The 19,091-nt window shown below is 37.2% G+C and overlaps 1 protein-coding gene across 1 annotated transcript in view; it reads right to left on the minus strand.

Moving 5' to 3' along the window:
• Window positions 1-415: 415 nt before the first annotated feature.
• Window positions 416-19,091, minus strand: part of LOC121878021 (DNA polymerase epsilon catalytic subunit A-like) — a 30,001-nt gene continuing 11,325 nt past the window's right edge. Inside the window, exons 15-29 of the mRNA XM_042383980.1 lie at window positions 18,071-18,290; window positions 16,641-16,841; window positions 15,303-15,542; window positions 13,953-14,180; window positions 12,269-12,519; window positions 11,561-11,741; window positions 10,000-10,158; window positions 8,431-8,634; window positions 7,726-7,956; window positions 7,286-7,576; window positions 5,472-6,401; window positions 2,459-3,565; window positions 2,030-2,208; window positions 884-1,016; window positions 416-744 (exon numbers count right to left, since the gene is read on the minus strand). Coding sequence (XP_042239914.1) covers window positions 562-744; window positions 884-1,016; window positions 2,030-2,208; window positions 2,459-3,565; window positions 5,472-6,401; window positions 7,286-7,576; window positions 7,726-7,956; window positions 8,431-8,634; window positions 10,000-10,158; window positions 11,561-11,741; window positions 12,269-12,519; window positions 13,953-14,180; window positions 15,303-15,542; window positions 16,641-16,841; window positions 18,071-18,290 — 4,738 coding nt within the window. The 3' untranslated portion in view covers window positions 416-561. The remainder of the gene's footprint in view (window positions 745-883; window positions 1,017-2,029; window positions 2,209-2,458; window positions 3,566-5,471; window positions 6,402-7,285; window positions 7,577-7,725; window positions 7,957-8,430; window positions 8,635-9,999; window positions 10,159-11,560; window positions 11,742-12,268; window positions 12,520-13,952; window positions 14,181-15,302; window positions 15,543-16,640; window positions 16,842-18,070; window positions 18,291-19,091) is intronic.

Genomic DNA, 19,091 nt, shown 5'->3' on the forward strand with positions numbered 1-19,091 from the left:
CACAGACAACAATGGTACGTCAAATAACAAAAATAACAACAAATATCATTTCATGCATACTGTAGTTTAGACAAAAAGTAAAAATAAATAAATACAGTCTATTTAAAAGTTGAGAGTTCTCTAAAAGTGAGTGAAATGGATTTGTTGATGTTCTAGACTCAGACTTAAAGTCTGTTGTGACATTTGCCAGAAGTTCATAAATAATTATTGCCTGATTGAATAAATATCCCAATACTGTACTTTGATTATCTCTATCAATAAAATATTACTAATGCTTTAAAATACAGTAGCTTTTGAAATTAATATTGGTCAAATTAAAATAAAGATTTGAGGTAATGAATAGCATCTGGCATAAGTGTGTAATGTCTAGTAAGTACCGGAAGCTTAAACTCACTTTTGGAAAAATAAAAAGGAGTAAAATAGATAGTCATTATATTTTTTTATCATGTGTAAAATTTGTATACAAAAATTAGAATAAAATTAAAAAAAATTTGCATTTGTAATTTATCTATTTTATGTTTGTATTTTCCAACTGAAGTGCTCTGAAAAATTTGCTTTAAACTATGTAGATATCCAAGTATTGTTTGAGATCATCCATTCTATGGTCTCCTTTAGATATGGCATGTTGTAAATGCTGGCAATTTTACTGAAGACTCTGAGCTTGTGGCTAAAATCAGCTTGGTTTAGGAGAGTCTTGTAGCGTCCTCCACAAGTACAGTACAAGGTCATGTTGGGCTGCTTCACCTAATTTAATAAAATGATAAATCAAATGTGTTTAGTTAAAATGGAATTGATGCAGAAAAAGGTGTCATGCTTTGTAACAATTAACACTATTTACTATATAAGGCTTATCTTTCACAAACTTTACCAACCATAAACTGACCTGTGAGCAGCGATCACACTGAAGATCCTGAAGAACTTGTGCCATGGAGTTGGTGTGAATAAGGGCTATCAGCTGATGCTGTATTTCATCAGATGCATAACTTGTCTTGCATATTGGACACAGCCACACACGTCTATAAATATCTAGTTATGTAAATTTCCATGATAAAATTATAACAAACTTGACTAAGCCATAACTATAACTTTTTTTTTACGGGGATTAGCCCACTTAGGCACAGGTCACCCTTTGGCTGCATAATTAGAAAAAATGCAAAAACAAGTGATACTGTATTCCTTAATGCACATATTTTAAATTTTTTTTCATAAAAAAAAAAAATCCCCAGGTATTCCTTGCTTCACATTGATGAATTAGTGGGAGGGGGATAGTGACAGCAGTAAAAGACAGTATTTCGGGTAACCTTAGAACACCGAACTACTTCAGCACTGAATTCCTCTGCCATGTCCCCTACTCAACTTAAAGTTTACATATTGCTACCACATTGGTTTAATCATGTTTGTTTACAGCAAGAAAACTTACCAAAACCCTGTGAGTGGAAAATGCCCAGCAAGTGATAATAGTGCCTCTGGTACAATATTAATCTAATGGATAAATCTTATGTTTTCAGGCATTTTGAAGCTGGTGAACAATCTGTTGACATCATCTGAGTGCTTGGACTACCTGCCATCTTCAGTGAGTGTGATCCAAACAGATAACACAGTTCTACAGTTAACCAGTTAATATCCAAAGACATTAACTGCTACAATGAGGAAGGCAACTCTGCAGCTTCATCTCCACCACTCCTACCCCAACCAACCTCTACACTTTAGTTTTCTTAACCAACTTGGGTAAATGTAATCTTTTTGAATTTTTTTTTTATATAAACTGGTATATATTTATTTTAACTTATACAGTGGCCTCGTAAGTTCACGTAGCTCAAATTCCACAATTCACGAGTTTCAAGCAGACCCCAAACTTCCCCACCTCGCGTCATCCATGCACCTTCCTCCTGAGTTTTACACTCCCCGTACCAAAAAATACAGTAATACTGTACATAGATATTGTACAAAAAAAAAAAATCCTATATTACATAAGCAGCTTCTTTCCAGGCTGGCTGACCTAGCTCTAAGGTTTATCTTTCATACTCACACTCCATTCTCCACAGCCTGATAAGTGTCCTTGCACAGGTCAATGTTGCGGCAGTGGTTACAAGCACGACAGATAACCTCAGGCAGGACATAGGAGACACAGGGATCTTTCCACTGAGCCTCTGGGGAAAATTCTCCAATGTTCAGCAGCTTGAGAAGGTCTCGGCGTAACTTATAAACCTGACAAAATTATGCCATAGTTATAAGAAAAAACACAGTAAAAATAAGGTTTTAACCTGCATGAAAATTAAATATTTATCCTGAAAAACCATTTTATGGTTGAACCTGGAACTAGACTGGTCAAGTATAATTTGCACACTATGCCATTGGTGTAGACCCAAAATACTAGACAAAAATATTTTTAAAGTGCTTATGAATGTAGTGTTGTAACTCTAACACATGGGAGGGAAAAATATATATTTCAACATACCTGTTCTGTAACTGTTGAGTCCAATGACAAGACTTTGGTGACATTCTTCACAAACTCTAGTGCTGGAATATTGTGAGAGTCATCAGAGACTATTAGACTGGTTGACTCATCCTCTTCTTCTCTTCCACTTGTTCCTTTTTTATGAATCTTCTGAGTTATGAAGTAAAGTTTTTGGGCTAACTCTCCTGATACAAGATCTTGGGCAAACTCTACATACCCCTGAAGGGAATCATCTGGTTTCCGACTGGCCTGGCTGGAAACTTTACGCTTCATGGGTGTATTACCGGGAGTAAATCGCCCACTCTCCTCCTGCAATTTCTCATACACTGCATTCATGTATGAGGCTATTACATTGTTGAAGCTGCTCTGACAGCCACACCACTCAGGAAGATACTCTGCCATATTCCAATTCATCTCAATAACTGAACCATCCTCCTCTCCTTCTCCTTCATTATTGGTATCTGTGTTCTTTTGCCCTTCTGATTCCTCCTCTTCATCATCAGAGTCTTTATTTTCATTTTGGGTATCATCTTGTGTCTGTGAAAGATCCTTGGGTAGTTTTCCCTTTATGCCGCCATGGTTTGCAGGGTCCAACCATAAGAGGTATTCCCAACACTGGTTAAAGGATATGTCAATAGAATGAAATAGTTCTTTGCCACGAATGCTGTTTACCACATACTGTACATAAGCAATGGCATCATCAACTCTTTTCTTTTTGGTGCACAAAACTATTTTATTAAAACTGGCAAAAACGATGACAGAACCCAAACGTTTAAATTCAGCAACAAGATGAAGGAACAATTTGTGCATGAGTGTGTGAAGAATGCGATGAAGTGCGGGATCATACAAAAGTGAGTTCGAATCACGTAGCCATCGGTAGAAGTGTATTATCTGAAAGTCTGCAAATACATTTTGGTAGATGGAAACATCACGAAGCCAAGCAGCGACCATCTGCCGGAGAATCCTAAATGCTGGAGCACAGCGGGCAGTTTCATCATATGCTGTGAGAGCTGACTCGGCCCCACCCATCATGTCTTGTAAAGTGGCATGAGGCGCATCAAATGCCACACTGCTACTTGTTCCCTCCATTTCATTAATGTGGTGTGCCTGTAGGTACAACAAATATTATACAATAAGTGATACTGTACTGTCAATTATTCAGGAATAAGAAAATTTGCATACTGAATGACATGTCTTATACAAATTATGTTGTTTATTTCATAAGACTCCCACTGTGTGCACCAGTGAGGTAATTTAACTGTAATAGTTAATTGAAGAAGTTAAGTCAGTGGCAGATCCAGGGGGGTTCAGGGAATTCAGTCAAATCCCCCTTTCACATAAGACTCACGTCAGGTCAAATGTTAACTCATATCAAGACCCAAGCAGCTAACGAGCTGATCAGTGACGAAGAGGAAAGAGATCAGCTTGAAACGCATTCCTGGCTAGTGGTATAATACTTAAATGGGATTTGTGACCCATGCCAGGTGCAGGTAATTTATCTCTACATTAGTATCCGCCTTTGATCAGTTGGTGTCAAGTCAACATTTTAAAGGAATCGCTAAGTGAGAGGCAGTAGATGTAAGGTGACAGGAATTATAACCTCAAATGACAAGGGTTACCACCACTGACACCAGATTAAGAGGAGGGGATGGAAATTGAGGTAAGTGATAACAGGTGCTGGCTCTGATGCAGGTTTATCACACAAAGGAATTAGACATCAACAAAATTGGGGACAAGTTTGCCATCGAGCAACCAAGATGGATGCTGAGGTATATAAGTATTCATTAATTTGAGTGTTATTGTGCAAGATTTTTATTTTGCCTATTTATCTGGCCCATCCATATATTTCTTAGATTCACATTCGAAGCCGAGATAGTCCTTCTGTATCCTCTTGTGTACAAGGCCCCTTCTGAGCTGAGTAAAATCGTCTGGTGTTATCTAAACAAAATATTAAAAAGTGGCATCCCCATAGTAAAAGGGTTAGTGGATATAGTCAACTAACTGGAACATAAATTGTCAAATCATTTCTTTTAATATTTCAATCAATCTCAATGAAGAATATCCAGAATTGATTTACTAATGATTAAAAAATAAATAAAAAATCATTGTACAAATGGGCAACATCAAGCTAAAGTGCACTGGGGTGAGGTCATTGGGAAGACAGGTTCTCTAATCAGGTAAAAATTCTTGACCAGGAGTCAGGTGTGAGGTTACATTGTTTCTTTACCCCTTGAGGTCAACTGTATAAACTTGTTCTTGTCACTTGCCAGTACCCTAACTACAGAATGACCCAACACCCTTAGAAAAGACAAACCACATCTGCCCATGTGCAGCAACTCACACAATAGGAAACTGACACCATTATATTTGATAATGCAGAAAATGATTATCCTCCCATGCAGTGACAGTGATATAAGTGAAGATGGTGACTTTCTTCAAAGATTGACTAATGAATCTTAAGGGGAATTTAAGTGGCAAAAATGTAGAATATGCTGGTAGTGGTGAGGTAGCTTCCTCAAACCACATGCCCATCCAGAAGGCCCCTACACAGGATTGGAATAATTCTTTGTTTATTCCCACCTAACCCCTGAACTTTGTTGGTGTAAATCAGGAGTAATGGTAGGACTCAAATGTTTTATGATTTTTTTTTTTTAATATTCTCCCATTCAGTGGGTAATGACGGCAAGCTGCCATCACTGTCCTCAAAGGGTTAAAGTGTCCTTTTATTTACTTAAGGTTTTACTGGAGATGTGGAGTATGGTAATGCCCAGCCACAAATGTGAGGGGTCTTGGGAATTCTTGGATCAAGCCACCAGTATATGAATCACTTGATTCACTGAATCAGTTTTAGAAATTATATGTGAAGGATTAATAATAATGGGGATGGTTTGTCCTTGCCCCAAACCTAACACAAACACTGTCAGTGCAGTCAATGAGACAAACACAAAACAATGTCATTACATGCAGTGGCTTTATTATCATGCATAACATCTGACCATGAAATTATTCCTACCTGTAAGAGTGTAGTTACTGCTAATGCATCCAGATCTAGTTCAACACAAACATTTGAGTAGCAACCAGAGTTGTTAACTTGGGCAGCAGATGCAGCATCTTCCAAATCAGCAACCAGTCGATTGTCATCATGCTCATGACCACCTAAGTCAGGTCTGGGTCCTGGGGAACACCATATAACTGCATTATGCTTTTGTAGGTGCCTTACATAGAACAGGTCGGCACCAAATGCAGTAGTGTCACGTGGCAAGTTACCAACGGGCAAGTGAAAATAGCGACTCTGTTCCATTGAGGTCTGTAACAACTGGTTTAGTCCAAGAAAGTGCCGTACCATTGCTCTAGCTCCCACTCGTTGCCAGTCAAGAACATTATACAATGTGTCAACATCAGTTACATGGACAGGAACTTGAGGAAATTCTCCTAAACCAGGCATAAGAGCTGTCAAGGTAGGCAGGTCATGTGGGGACTGAATAGCCAGAAAAGTTGGCCCTCTTTTTTCATCTCTATACCCTTGTAAAAGTCGCTGTATTTGTCGGAAAATTTGTCTCACTTCAGTTTCAAATTTGATCTCAAACGTATAGTTGGATTCTGGAAGCAGTGATTCGTCATGTCCTTTCGTAATTTTGGCATTTCTTTCAGAATTATAAAGGTTATTAACATTAGGCATCTGGTTACTGCGCACTGTATCCAGAACAAAGATGTGTGCCTTTTTACTCTGGTTGAAAATGATACTAAACATAGCTTTGTTACCACTACGGTGATGATAAAGATAGACATGGGACAAGCTGCCCTCTTCTAAGTACTGGAACTGAGCCACAGTCTTAAACTTGAGCTGGCCTAATTCAAATGTGTCAGTGTCAGATCGAGCGATTGTTTTGTCCACCATACACACACAGCCCAGCTGAGCTATGGCTCTAAATTCAAGTGGAACCTGTAAGAAAAGAACAATAAATCAAATTCAGCATAATTTTTGGTAAGTAAGCAACCAATATCATGTATTAAATAAATAGATCATGTAACTTTTTAATTCATTTAAAGTACAGAACAGTTACAAGATGACAAATCTGATTCATTTCTAATACAGGTTGACAACCCTTTATCCGAAATTCCGAAAACCAAAAAGCTCTGAAAACCGAAAGATTTTTGTGGAGCGTTTTTTTTTTAACAAGGATTAGCCCACTCAGGCATAGATCACTGACCCACATCGGGGCCTGGGGGGGGGCGAAAATGTAATAGTAATACTAATTATAATAATTATAATAATACTTATTATTCATAGTAAATAAATTTTTTAATTAAAAAATACACCAAAATAAAATAATAATGATAAAAATAATAATAATAATAAAATTTATAATAATAATAATAATAACAATAATAATAATGAAATATACAAGAATGAAAAAAAGATAAAAAGTGAGAAACACAACCTAAACCTATGAATTATTATTATTATTATTATTATTATTATTATTATTATAATTTGTATTATGTTTTCACCCCCCAGGCCCCAATGTGGTCAGTGACTTGTGCCCGGGTAGGCTATAAAAAAAAAAAAAAAAGTTATGAAAATCGAAAAATTCCGAAATCCGAAATGCCTCTGGCCCCAAGGATTTTGGATAAGGGATTGTCAACCTGTAATCAAAATACTGTACTGTATTCACTGACAATCTAAAGTCATTATTCAGATGGAAAGAACTGGTCACTAGCATCAAATGAGTGTTCTCTTTAAAAAAATAAATACTAATTAAAAATAAAAATGCACACATTACTTAAGTTAGTAGTGTTCCCAACATAAACATCCACATCACACACCTGTGTTTCATAAATCCCTTCAATATCAGGAGTGGAGAGATCTGCCATGAGCTCATTACTATGTTCACAAAACACTTCTTCTGGAACTGTGTATTCATAGAGGTTGTAGACAGGGTGAGAACGAGGGAGGGTTTTGTTCACCTTACGCCACACTCCACCTGTTTCAATCTCTGGTTTAGGCACTCGTTGGTTAACATAAAATATTCGTTGGATAATTAATTTGATGAGATGAAGATCATGACCAACTAAAGCCCACAATTTGTACTGTCCCGGGGTGTTTGTTTCTGCAAGCTGTACAGAAAAAGAAGAAAAAAGGATTAGATCATGTACCATATTTTACAAAATAAACACAACACTAAATCTACTTGTATTTCCCAGTTATGTATTCTAAATGTTACTATGGTATCATATTAATAAAGCTAATAACTACAGTATGTTACCTGAATAATCTGCCAGGGAACATCCATGAGAGTACGCTGAGTCTTGCGGAGAAATCCACCCAGAGTAGTGGTGGGTCCTGATCTGACTACTCTGCCAGACTCAGCCCGACCACCACCTCTGTCAATGGTTGGACAATTCCCAGTCCGTACTCTCTTTGATCGATTTTCCCGCTGTAAGCGCTGGAACTCCCATTTCTTTTTTTGAAATTTAATCCAGACTGCTATTTCTTCCTGAAATTTATGAGGTATAGTTATAACTGCATAATGAGCAGGACAATGGATCAGGGAATGAATTTTGAAGTGTCTTAATCATCATGCAACTATTCAACTTTTCTTAACTTTGTAAAGCATCACTGTCGCCTTGTAAGCACTATCACCTACAGACTAGTAAGAGACCTGTCACATGTAAGTCTATGCTCACAGAGGCTTTATTGTTCTAAAATGTTATGTATTGTGTGATACTATGTATATGTCTTATTAATATTCAAATAAGTGTGTAGTAAATGCTGGTGCCATTGTATACAACACAAAGCTGTATTTGTCACCTAACTTGTAATACATGTCATGAGTAATGTGTTACCATTAACATTGTATTGACAGGTTTTGATAAGTAAACACCACTGAGTCCACGAGCATGGGTCTTCTCATCCAGATGTCACATACTTACCGCTTCAATGGTGGTAACAGCCATTTTTAAAGACTTACCTTAGAGTTTCCCATTCTTGGTGAATTGCCCAGAACATCTCTCCAACTTCTGGTCAGGTCATTACTTGCTTCCTCTAAGTCTGATACTCTCTTGCGCTTGGTACTTGTCACTGTAGGCCCTGAACTTTTTGTGTTGCGTGAGTGTGATGCTACAACATCCTCAATATCTGGGGTATCTTGCGATGCAAATAGATCTTGCTCTGACTGATAAAATAAAACAATATATAAATGAATAGGTGAAGAGATATAAAGAGACTCTCTCTCTCTCTCCTCTCTCTCTCTCTCTCTCTCTCTCTCTCTCTCTCTCTCTCTCTCTCTCTCTCTCTCTCTCTCTCTCTCTCTCTCTCTCTCTCTCTCTCTCTCTCTCTCTCTCTCTCTCTCTCTCTCTCTCTCTCTCTCTCTCTCTCTCTCTCTCTCTCTCTCTCTCTCTCTCTCTCTCTCTCTCTCTCTCTCTCTCTCTCTCTCTCTCTCTCTCTCTCTCTCTCTCTCTCTCTCTCTCTCTCTCTCTCTCTCTCTCTCTCTCTCTCTCTCTCTCTCTCTCTCTCTCTCTCTCTCTCTCTCTCTCTCTCTCTCTCTCTCTCTCTCTCTCTCTCTCTCTCTCTCTCTCTCCTCCTCTCTCTCTCTCTCTCTCTCTCTCTCTCTCTCTCTCTCTCTCTCCTCTCTCTCTCTCTCTCTCTCTCTCTCTCTCTCTCCTCTCTCTCTCTCTCTCTCTCTCTCTCTCTCTCTCTCTCTCTCTCTCTCTCTCTCTCTCTCTCTCTCTCTCTCTCTCTCTCTCTCTCTCTCTCTCTCTCTCTCTCTCTCTCTCTCTCTCTCTCTCTCTCTCTCTCTCTCTCTCTCTCTCTCTCTCTCTCTCTCTCTCTCTCTCTCTCTCTCTCTCTCTCTCTCTCCTCTCTCTCTCTCTCTCTCTCTCTCTCCCTCTCTCTCTCTCTCTCTCTCTCTCTCTCTCTCTCTCTCTCTCTCTCTCTCTCTCTCTCTCTCTCTCTCTCTCTCTCTCTCTCTCTCTCTCTCTCTCTCTCTCTCTCTCTCTCTCTCTCTCTCTCTCTCTCTCTCTCTCTCTCTCTATATATATATATATATGCATGCAATAATGTATTTACCCGGTATATAAAATGTGTGAAATAAATAAATAATAAACGGTTTATTAATAGAGTTGCAGCCGGTGGCTGAAAATATACAGACTTACATTTAATTTAGACTTAATGTGTGTGTGTGTGTAAATACATGTATGGTATCCACCGAGTTCTAACCGGCCACATCAACCTTTTGGCTGCGGGAGGTTACCGTAAGCTGAATAAAATCGTCTGGCGGTTGCCAGAATAAAATGGCAAGTGCGGGAACTGCAGCGAAAAGGTTAATCCCCTGGAGTAAGCTGACTCTTCTTGTGTGGGAGTCTTCACCTCAATCAGTGTGTACGTACATGCAAGTGTGTGTGTTTTTTTTAGTAGGTTCTTTGAATACTATGTTGTCATCTCTATGACAAGGAAATCTGTCAGTAACAGATAAAAGCTTTACATAAATATATGCAACATGAGCACTTAAATAGGAATAATTAAATAAAATATATCTTACATCCTCCTCTACAGTCTGTACTCTTCGCTGAGGCTTGGGTTTTGGGGCAGCAGAGAACATGTCTGTGATGCGCCGCTGCTTGAAGGTATCATTTCTCTCAAGTACTCTCTTGTGGAGCCAGTCAGGATGTGCAACTCTGGGGACTGGGTTGGCAACACCCTGATTATAATAAAAATATGTATACAGTATATTAAAATCATAAACTGTAAATATGGTATATTAAAATCAACACATTTTGTTTTTCAATGCATTCAAGCTTTTTACCATTAGACTAAGCAGGCTAGAAACAAGACCAAATACACACAAACTTGGTCCCTTCATTTATCATAATTATTTTTCCACAAAGTGGTCTGAATCCCTATACTCTCTGTACTGTACTTGGCAGACTTACGGCTTCTCTTTCAGTCATACCACCTTGGTGTGCTACAGTAAGGGAATGTGAAGGTGGGTGTCAGCCAAGCAGGACCACACATGTAGACCAGAACACGTTATAGGCCATTTTTTTAGGTATAAGAAGTTACTCAATTCAGATGTTTTCAGTTGTTGGGCTTGTAAGGATAAGGCTTTCTGGTGGACACTGACCTGGGGTGAGACTCCATCATATTTTCTTTGTATGGGAGGTTTAGTTAAAATATAGTGAAATTTGGGAGAATTTTAAGATATTACAGCATGCCCTGACAACTCACAGATTTTTAATTCGCGGACCTTGATTATTCCTGGATGACACCCTAGATGTACCCAAGAATGTCTAAGGGTAATTTTAAAGTTGCTGGCATTTTCGTGGCTGGGACAAGGAGCCATTCGTTCTAGAGACAGTAATTTCTTTTACCTGTAATGTATGTGAGCGTGTGTGTCTACACACACATACAGTATACAGTAAACAATACTGTACAGGTAAAAGAAATAATTGTCCTAAGGGCAAACACATAAAGGGAATAGGTATACATTTCTTTGCACAAGAGTAAAAGTGTACCCCCAGTCAGCAAATGTTACTCACGGATTTGGCTATTTGCGGCCATTTTGATAATGTAACCCCCGTGAATTTTAAGGGCATGCTGTATTTTGAAACAGATCAAAAGTATTTCATCTTAAGTGTAACTTATTTACAATCCATCAATACAATGTGTAAGAAGGTAACCCGAGGACTGGGTGGGATCTATTGTAAAGTACAGTACGTAATGCCTTTTTATTGTTAAATTATAAAAAAATTATCAGTACTTTCTTGAAATTTATTGAAGGAAACCTAACCTAATCATAACCTCCTCCTAGCCAAAACTTCAGACTAAAAGATTGTTTTAGGTCCCATGAATATGGATAAAAGAAATCATACTAACGGTCACTAATTCACACACAGGGTAATGAATAATACAGTACAATACTTTTGATGTGGCTACCCAAACGTTACTTTCTGTAGTTGATATAATAATTTTTAGTCAAGTTTGTAGCAATTTAGGAAACTGCAAGATCATATAAATAATTATAAATTAATGTGTAGTCTAGGGAATTTCTGCTTACTTCCTTTTTATATAATGGACAAAATCCTATACAGTGCTGAAGTTACCTGAAGAGCTGCAGGGATGGTTATAATCTTCATCACAGTTCCTGACAATCTCTCTATGTAATATTGCCAGTCTAGCACATTCTTGATGTCAAAGTTAGTAAGTGATGGATCCTTGAGCCAACGACGCAAGTAATGATGCTTCACTGAAGACTCTGCCTGGAAGATGGCTAGTGGTATGGCTCTGCCAGAAGAAACAGCAAAATATTTTATTCATGTCTAATTCTTCATTCATCAATTTATTAAACTTACTGGTACTTTTTTATCACTAAACAGAGTGAAACTGGCACACCAAGTCTTACAACAAGTTAAAAGAATTTTATGAAAATTAATTAAGTTTTTGAACAAATTGAAAAGTCAAATGAAGATTGAATGAAGTATGGGCTAAGCCCTTTACATCATTCCAAAGGTTCATAATATTGTGCTGTAGTTTGCTCATCATACAACTTAAAGGACATTCAACAGAGATACAGACTTAAATTGACGTGACTTTAATTGTGACCTTTTGTTATCAAAGTAATAAACCTGTGGAGCTCATCAGAGAAATATCCAGTGTGAACCTTGGTAGTTCTCTAGTGGCCTCAAATTTTTGAATACATCACATGAACTATACTGTATTTGGAAATGTAGACATTGTACCCAGTTGCAGAGGTAAAAACCTTTCAGAGAAGTTCATTCTTTGAGACAATTTAAAATTTTCAGACAGCTCACCTTTCAGTAATTGGTGCACCTTCTGGCTTTTTAGAGATAATAAACCTGCAACTCAGACCAGCATCTTTTACCATCTGGTCTCCCAAGAATTCTGCAAGTCGTTTAGCAGTAGAGATGGAGGTAGACTTTTGAGCTCCATATTCTTCAAGTTTTTTGCTCATTGATCGATTCTCTGAGATCAATTCAAACAATTCTGACTCAGGCATATTGGCAGCTTTACTGTACAAGACATCTAACCAATAATCTGCCACCTGGGTTGGAAAAAATTAGAGTAATACAGTACAGTACAATGATAAAATTAAGTTAATATAATTCACTCAAGTATCTTGAAGTTTCAAAATTTTCAAGCATTAAATTAATTTTTGAGATAATACTTTTTTTTTTAAGTAAACATTGAGTAAAGCTTGAAAGTTCAACTGTGACAGATAAACACAAAATAGAAGGGATGATAGCCATATAGAAAAGTTCTGTACTGTAAGTGGAAAATTTGCCTCAATACACACCTGAATCTAATCATGACCTGATAACATAATTTTTGGCTGTACAGGTAGTTCTGCTATAACGCGATAATTGTGTTCTTGTAAAATATCGTGTTATAGAAAATCGCGTAATAGAAATAACAGGGCTTATGGAGAAAATAGGGTTAGGTGCAGATTACTCGAAATCGAAAAAATTTAGTAGTTAGCCTAACACAAAGGATAGCACAGTCTAAATAAATGTTACATTCATATCTAATAATGAAATCATACAGTAAATGTAACACTTTACTTGATGGGGGAGAAGGGTGATTTTGAGGTTGATAAAATCGAGCTTCTCTTCAAGTGTTATATCCTTTCTTTTACGATCATCACCGGGAATTCTATCACCAGAACGCTTCTTGTTGATATTCTTCTTTACTATATTCACAGTTAATACAGTGGGGTATGCTATAACGAACGGATCCTACTACGAATATTCCTATAACGAACGGTTTTACCTATAAAATTGAGAATGCTATAACGAACGAAACTCCTACAACGAACATAATTAAATTTTTTTTTCTCTAATTTATTGTTTTATTATTACAAATATTAATGATATTCTTTATTTCAGGGGTTTAGATGCATATTTATGCACTTTTTTACAATTTTTACAATTTTATATTATATTTTTCAGTGTTAAGTGGTTGTATTTGGGGGCCTGGAACAGATTAATCATATAACAAACGAATGCTATAACGAACAAGGTTCTAGAACCAATTAGATTCGTTATAGCATACCCCACTGTACCACAAAATTGGAGAAATAGTAAGCAAAAATCGCGTTATAGCAAACAAGCGTTCGCGTTATACAAATATCGTTCGTAATTCATAAATCGCGTTAGAGCAAATTCGCATTGTCAAAACACGCGTTATAGCAGAACTCACTGTACTTACAGTTGAATGAGCAACAAATACAGTACTTTACAAATATGAATTATGCACTCCACCACACACATAATATTAAAGCATTACTAAGATTTAAACCATACAATTCTTTCCTCACAAAGATACTGTACATAAATATACAATACACAATAAATTGGATCTCACGAAGCTTAAATCTCCGAAGAATATTGTGTTGTGACTTAAAAAACTTACTGTATAATCACTTTTGTCTTCATATAAGTAAATTTATTAAGATTAGTTTGGAATCCTGACTCTTACCTTAGCAACACTGGCATAACAGGTTTCCAGAGTGTCTCCCTTCAGGAAAGCTTCAAATACAGATGACTGGAAGATCTTGATCAGCTGTAGTTCTCCACGGCGCTTCACCTCAAACCCTTTAAGTTCAGCTAACGAGCCATCAAAGTTGAATACTGCATAGCGCTTCTTCAGTTTTTTACCTTCTTCCTTAGATGCTGGGAGTATCATAGCCTGATATGGGCCATCCACCTGTCAAAAAGCCATAGTTTTATTGGTAATTTGGTTATAAAGGCTTATATATTTACATACGGTTGGCATAATGACAGCATAGAGTAAATAAAGAAGAACATATTTCAATTACCAGTTTATAGCAATAAAGTACAGTACAGTAAATTAAACAAGCAATAGAACAATTCACTCAGGATCAAGGAAATGGTTGCTACCTAATTTCCAAATATATTTTGGTGGAATTTATAGAATGTAATTGAGTAAGGAAGATTAATTTTCAGGTTGGCTCATGTTGCCTGCTATCATCAATGGCCTAGGCACACAATGTTCCTCAGGCACAGCATGTTTACATGATGGTAACTATTTGTGAGGATATTTACTTCATTATTTTTCAGGAATCAATGCAATTTTTCCTCTCTCCAAAATCAAATTTTAATTTTAAAAAGTAAATTAAAGAAATGTGTAAAAATCATTTAAAACATAAAAAAGAAATAAGATAGCATTTATCTCCTTAATCTCTACAAAAAACTTATTATATTTACTAATAGTTGTGTGAAATCAGAGGTGGTTGTAAAACTGGTGTTGGGTTAAGTTATTCTTACATATCAACTTGTTGTACAACCTCAACCTAAGTCATTAAGTAAGAGAAATGGTTTTTGCAACATGACAACAACCAAGGCAACATCATTCGCTGATACTGGCTCTGAGGAGTGAGTGATTACAGTGAAAAACTAATTGAAATGGTGTGAAGGGAAGGGGTGTACTTAGCTCCTGATGGGAAATGGAGATAAGTAGGGTGTTGTGCACAAATAGGAATGTAATTGGGTCTGAGGTTTGATCTAGAAATGAGAGATCATGGCCAAACCAAACGAGGGTTGCTGTACAAAATAGCTAGTCCGACGTTAAGACTCGCTGCTTTTATCCTGAACTGGTGACTACTACATTTAAAGGTCTATTTTTAGAGACTTGGTTATGACAGTAGAGTGTGATTAATCAGTCAATTAGTTTCAACCAATAATGTTGAAGGTTAGACTTGAGATCTCAATCCAGGGTATGCACAAGGTCATGAATGATGGCAAATACACTACAATACAAACCAACTACAGCATCAGTTCTGAATGATCGATGAAGAGATTCACTAACCTCAAAGAAAATGGAGTTCTCAGACCGCACAGAGTACTCCAAGTTGTCTGGGTCCACAAGGTCATGGTACTGATGGTTTGTATAATGGTCCTTCACCATGACATTAAGTATTGCTCCAGGATAGGATATTGTCACTTTAGCTTTCTTGGGATTATTTGTTTTTATCACATAATTCTCTGGGAATGAAGATGGAAGGATGCACCAAATACCATCAGTGTCCAGCTCTAAAGGACGTCCAATCTGGAAAAGTGTGATATAATACTGTACACTCAACTCACCTCAGCCTGAAATCTTCCATATACAGTATTCCAAATTATTTATACCCTGCAAATCAAAATGGTACACAGCATTTTTTTATGGATTTATTTTGTTATTTAAAATGTTTCATATTATACTTTTCACTAGATAAAAAAAAAATCTTTACTTTGTTACACTATATTTGAGCTGTGGAATAATGGGCCAATAAAATTGTTAGATTCCATCTGTAAGGCCCGCTCACACCTCGTGATGTGCCACTGTCCTTAGAAGGAAGGTGAGGGTGCACCACTAGGTCAAGAGCAGCTTTGAGTTGTGCTCACAAGGGTGTTGGCAGCTAACATGTGCTATGTGTTAACTAGGCATGGGATTGGATGCAAGGATTGGGGTGCAACGTCTGGCAACGTTACCTCAGCCGACTCCTCACATAGTTTGATGCCTGTGGGCCACCTCTAGCGTGCATTATAGCCTAGGGGTAGCATTTATTAAATGATGCGAAAATTCCAATTTGACTCCCCCCAACCCTTTGGCACGGGTGCAAGGCACCACAGAGGTCACTACTCTGAGGGGAAGACGAGAGTCAGAGGCTAGGCATCAGTGTATATAGTGGGATCTACATTGGGGTATAAGTGATTATACATGTATACTGTGTAACAGTGGATCTCTCCCTCTGGGCGACAATACTGTACAGTTGCGGAAATGTGTTCCTAGATCCCCTGTGGTAAACCAAGTCTCCAAATGGCAACGTCACAGTAGTAGTATCACTATTTATGAATGAATGGGTATTGGTCGTGTAACAATGGATGTGATTGGTGGATAGTTTTGCTATAGGTCATGTCTGTTGGCAGTTTAGTGACACGGGTTACCATAGGGGGTGTAGGACCACATTTTTGCAACTGTACCACTCAACTTTCACTGTATTTTATGGCCATTACCTTACAGGTCCCTGATCACTGAGATACAGGTACAGTACCTCAATGCCTAATTTACTCTTTATAATAATTGTCTCCAAAGGTTATTTCTGTAAGAATTAAATTAGTATATAAAATTTATACTTATTATTTTTTCAATGTTTAAACCAACCTGCTCAACAATCTCCCTGGATTTAGTGATGATGGTCGCTCCTGTATAGCACACAATGCCTGCCATTTCCATCGAATGCCAACGCGATCCTTTCCTCATCACATATCCATAAAATGAGTTGAGAATACACTTATGAGCAAGCTGAAGGGAGTCATACAACACTGCTCGTGCATTGGCTGCTTTGATTTCTGAAGGATCCCCCTGAAATAATGTTAGGTTCTGGTTAATGTTTTAAATCATAACACAGTATCACCCTGAGAAAATTTCACGTGGCCTTACATTCAAAACCTATTTACAGTAAGGAAGGTGAATGGAAATGCATGTCATGAGCACCCAAGAGTGACGAGGAAAGACATGAGGTACAGCAGCAGTAGAAAATTAGTATAAGATAGTACAGTAACCATATTGTTTAAGATTTCCACAACTACTGACCTGCGTACACAAAATAAAGAGGTGACTATTAACAAATAAAAATATGAAGTAATCTGCACCTCCCCAGAACCATTTACATATGAGGCACCCCCAGCAAGAATAAGACAAGTGACAAACCAGCTTGACATGTGTTTATACTAACTTCAAGATGGTCAAACTTTAACTAATAAATTTTCTAGATTTTTTAAAATAAAATTTTTTACTGCTTGTTTACTTCTGCCTCGGAGTACCTCAAATTATAAAAAAAAAAAAAAAAAATTACAGTATTGATATATCCTACACAGAAATTAAAGAGTCAATGCTAAAGAGACAGTTCATTCCCTTTGAATACTGCACTTATCAACACAGTATAAGATCTGCACTATTTTTCACAATTGAGCATAAACCCAAGTAGTGCCTCTTCCAAACACACAAGTCGTTGAACATCACATTTTCTATCCAACAAGCTAAACAGTTTTGGATAACTTATCACATTACCTTTGACCTATGGCATGGATAACACAACTATCAGAGATTTTTTTTAATACTTGTACTACAATTTCTCTAATTTGCTGCAGAAAATAATTAATATTTTATCATTATAAATTTACTTGTACGAGTTATAGGACGTCATATGCAATTTATTATCTATGCTTTACAGCCATTTTCCACCCTTGCATGGGTTAGCTGTGATTACCTGATGGCAACTGTTGGATAAAACCAAAATAGGATGTCTCCCCACACTGCTCACCTCCACAAGCCCAAGGCACCAGCCCAGAAAATGCAGCAGAGACCTGGGGATGGGCACAGCTATGGTGACCCAGTTACCATCAGGTATGTTAAAGCAAAGTGACAATGAGATGAGAAAAAAGGGCAAATGTATGAGTGTTAGTTTTGGTTGCCTTTAAAAAGGCAGAGAAAATCCTTTTACCAACCTAAAATCTGCAGAACTTCATTACGTGAACTTCTAATAAATTACTGGATAAATAAAAAAATATATGTATTTACAAAAATCTTACCTTTCCTTGAGCCTCTCCCAACTCTCTTTTGGCCACTTTCAGAAGGCCTTTGTACTCATAACGACGATCTCTGAAGGATCTCACAGTGTGCACATAAAAGCTGTTTTCTCGTTGACAAATGGTCTGCCAGCGTTCCTCTGTTCTTGTTTCCTTGATTTTTTTATAGGCTTTGCGACAGTATTCCTGGAGACGCTTCTTCTCAGCAGCTGCTTGCTCCTCTCTGTCATAAATCACACACACACACACATATATGAGAATGAGTTGAGGAATCACAGGGAAGAAAATAAATGTAAACAAGAGGAAATGAGAAAGAGGACAGGCTGAGGGAAGTTTAAGAGTGTTAGAAAATGACAGAGTAAAAAAAAAAGAGACATTGATGACCCACTGGGAATGGCGCATATCTCCAACCAAGAAAGACTGCAATTCAAAAATTACTTGGGCCAGCAATATATCTTATAATCATAAGCAAGAATTTGACATACCGTAATACACTTTCCAACAGAAGCTAGAATTAATCATGTGTGTTCATACGGTCACTGGGAGGAGACCAAATCTGTCATGGATGAAGTATAGTACAGGACACACATAGCACTGGTCATTACTTACAATGAATTTCCTTGACAGAACAAAGACGAAAGTTTTAATTTAAGAAAATAAGGTAAAATATAGGCAATCCTGTTAACAAATTAACTATAAACCATTAATGACATACATGTACAACACAAAACTCACATGGCTTGACAAAAAGATATTGTAATATTATTAGGATAGATTAGGTATGGTTTGGTTCATCCATCTACTGCTAAAATTTATGGTTTACACTTACCTTGTTTTTACATGAGCAGGACATTTGTATTATGTTTATTTAATATAATTTTGTTTGTTTTTACTCTTTCTATATTTCTTTTGCAAAGTGAATTGTTTTCATTCAAAGTATTAATGAAAATTCTGCCACATTTTTAACAGGAAACTATCTTTAACAGCTGTGCACCACTAACGATAATCCATAATTTACCTTGAT

This window comes from Homarus americanus, unplaced genomic scaffold (assembly GCF_018991925.1).
Source record: "Homarus americanus isolate GMGI-L3 unplaced genomic scaffold, GMGI_Hamer_2.0 scaffold33468, whole genome shotgun sequence".
NCBI lineage: Eukaryota > Metazoa > Arthropoda > Malacostraca > Decapoda > Nephropidae > Homarus > Homarus americanus.